At 39.8% G+C, this 2,845-nt stretch overlaps 1 protein-coding gene across 2 annotated transcripts in view; it reads right to left on the bottom strand.

Moving 5' to 3' along the window:
* The window catches only part of LOC106947291 (venom plasminogen activator-like), a 5,644-nt gene extending 4,982 nt beyond the window's left edge, over positions 1 to 662 (bottom strand). For both annotated transcript variants that reach the window (XM_015032187.1, XM_015032188.1), the window contains exon 1: positions 362 to 662. In XM_015032187.1, the coding sequence (XP_014887673.1) occupies positions 362 to 401 (40 nt within the window). In that variant the 5' untranslated portion in view covers positions 402 to 662. The remainder of the gene's footprint in view (positions 1 to 361) is intronic.
* Between the last annotated feature and the right edge of the window lie 2,183 nt (positions 663 to 2,845).

Genomic DNA, 2,845 nt, shown 5'->3' with positions numbered 1-2,845 from the left:
TTTATCACCCCTGCTGCTCTCCAGCCGAACATGATGAAGACGCTCCCTGTCATCACAGTTTTGACCTCCAATGATTCTCTTCTGCCGAGAAACACCTGAGTTCACTGAAACACCTGAAGAAGAGGAAGGAGGACTTTACTCAGAAACCAGGTGCAAACATGGCTGCAGGAACAGAAAGAGGATAAACAGTTAAAGATTAAAAAGCATCACAGTTTATATGCAAAGAAGTTTCAGTCTGAAACAGAATCAGAGGGAAGTTTGAGAGTCACAGAGAGCAGCAGCCTCCCTGGAACCAGTGGACATGTCTCCAGTGTCCCCAGTGTCTCCAGTGTCTCCAGTGTTTCCATAGTTTCCGACTCACCCAGCACCAGCAGCAGCAGCAGAACCTTCAGCAGAGCCATTGCTGATCCAGCTTCCTGTGAATGTCTGCAGTCCTGCAGCAACTTTTAAACTCTGTTCACAACTTCCTGCTGGACAGGAAGCCACCAATCACTGATCTGTCCAATCACAGGACGGACACTGATCAGTCCAATCACAGGACGGACACTGATCTGTCCAATCACAGGACGGACACTGATCTGTCCAATCACAGGACGGACACTGATCTGCGCTGTTATCTGCATACAAAGGAACTTTAACAACTCATTGTTCTAAAGAAACTTGTAAAATGATTTTTAAAACACATTTAAAAGAAACATGGTAAAATTTGAACTGATGTGATTCTTTTCATAAAAGACACAGATCTTTTTTTATCACCCATGATTCTTTTCTTTTGCTATTTTGTAAATGCACACAGACAACAACAGACCACTGAAAATCCACTGCAAGTCAAAGAAAATGTAGTTTAGTCCAACATGGCAGACAGATGAAAAAGCATGCCGACCAATTCAGGAATATCTGGTCCTATAGAACTACAATATGCACCATGTCCAGCAAATATTTTGCCTATTTTATTTTGTAACAAGGTTAGGCTTTGTTGTGGTTCTTAAAAAATATTTTTATTTATATTTAGATGTTTACATGACAGATATTCATTCCAAACTGACCATGATGGACAGAGTGGCTTGATTACCACCGTCTGTCATGATGTGTTGGTTGAAGTTTGGACCCAGATGCAGCAGGCAGGAGATGGAAAAGATCTGTTGTAGATTTAATAAAAATCTAACTTACAACAACAACAACATAAAAAAAAAACAAGTCCAGGGAATAAAAATAAACCCAAACCAGAGACATGAAGAGACCAAGAGGAAACCAGGGAGGAGGAGCAACAAGACGAACCGACGGGTAACAGTCTGTGATTTGACTATTAGAGATGTGATTACATGTTTATAAGCTAATAGAATAAAAACGTCTGTTTATGTGGCTAAAAGTTAGTTTGGTGTAAAGTGGAGGTAATGTGCTAAAAAAGGTCAAGTTAAGGACAAACATAAATACAAAAATAGAAAAAGAGAACTGATGTTACATTGTGGAAAACAAAAAGACTACTGGAACTAAAATGTCCTTCATAACAGAAACTATGAATCTCGTCTTTTTATAGACAAGAAATGTTACAAGAAATTCATAAGGAACGCTCTGTTATGGACAGAAGGACTCTGTGTTTTATCTGCTTTATCTGCTCACATGGCTGACATCACCATAGCATTTAAGACTGGCGACGCTCACACAAAAACAAAAAGTTATTAAAACAGGTCAACAGCTTACAGAGGGAGCAGGATGAGGAGGAGGAAAACTGAACTTGAGCCTTTGCTTCACTTGGTGTGAGCTTGACGGTGAGCTGAGTGGAGCCCAGCGCTGGACGGTGAATGTCGCTCTGCCTGCTCCGTTTGTATGATGTTTAATGTTTGATCATTTTCGGCATTAAGGCCTGTTTTAACCAGAGCTCATTATTTCTCAAGGTAACGACACTGGGGTTTTAGTTGGTCCTGAGCAGGGTCGCCGTAAAGGCGTGAAAAATGATGACGATTCTAAGGGCCCTGACCAGCAGGGGGCCCTCCACAATTTAATTATTTATATTTTGTTCAAAGATATAAAATAAAAAATCGGGGCCCTGTCAAATACAAAATAATCATATTGTATTTTCAAAGATTGTTTTTAGCAGTAAAAATTTAATGTTGCCCCTTTCAGACCATAAAACACATTCATATTTGCCCTGAACCCCCCTGGGATCTGCATGAAATGGTTCGTTCCTGCTTGGAGCTTAACAGTCACATATGCAGCTACAGTCAGTAGAAGCTGCAGCTGAATACAGCAGCGACTGTGGCGGTTACTATGCTGCTAAGAAAAGTTATAAAATCAGGTTTTCAAAAACAAAATAGAGGGAGAGAAAGAAAAAGGCAAGAGTGTTAATTTATAACCCAGTTTTTCTCCAAGAGAAGTGGGTAGACTGTGAGATTATCAACCATTTAGCATAATTAGCTTAGCTACAAACTACTGTTTGCCTCATTTTCACTAGAATATAATGAATTAAGGAAAAAAATTACCAACATATTGATATATTTAACTTGTTCCCTGTGCCTTTTACCACTTAACAGATGAGTGAATCAGCAGAAGCTCTAACCTACGTCCCTCCTGACCTGTTCTCTCCTGAGTGAAATTGAATCTGCATTATGTAACTTTTATATAATTTTTTTTTAATTTTTATATCATTATGTTGTGACAGTATGGTATGAGAGAAAATCTGTGAAAAATCTATTTCCTCTGCTTTCTCCCAGTGCTAGAAACAACCAGTCAGAGGCAGGAGAGTTTCAGTGCTGTCAATCACAATCTCATGTGGTGCTGCTCATCCTTCCTCCTCTTTGATTTGTGCCATGCTGCAGCTAGCATAGCACAGTGCTGTGCAGATTCA

This window comes from Poecilia latipinna, unplaced genomic scaffold (assembly GCF_001443285.1).
Source record: "Poecilia latipinna isolate Pla-1442-1.1 unplaced genomic scaffold, P_latipinna-1.0 Scaffold233, whole genome shotgun sequence".
Lineage (NCBI taxonomy): Eukaryota > Metazoa > Chordata > Actinopteri > Cyprinodontiformes > Poeciliidae > Poecilia > Poecilia latipinna.
Note: the sequence above shows the minus strand (reverse complement) of the source record. Positions and strands in the feature narration are given on the sequence as shown.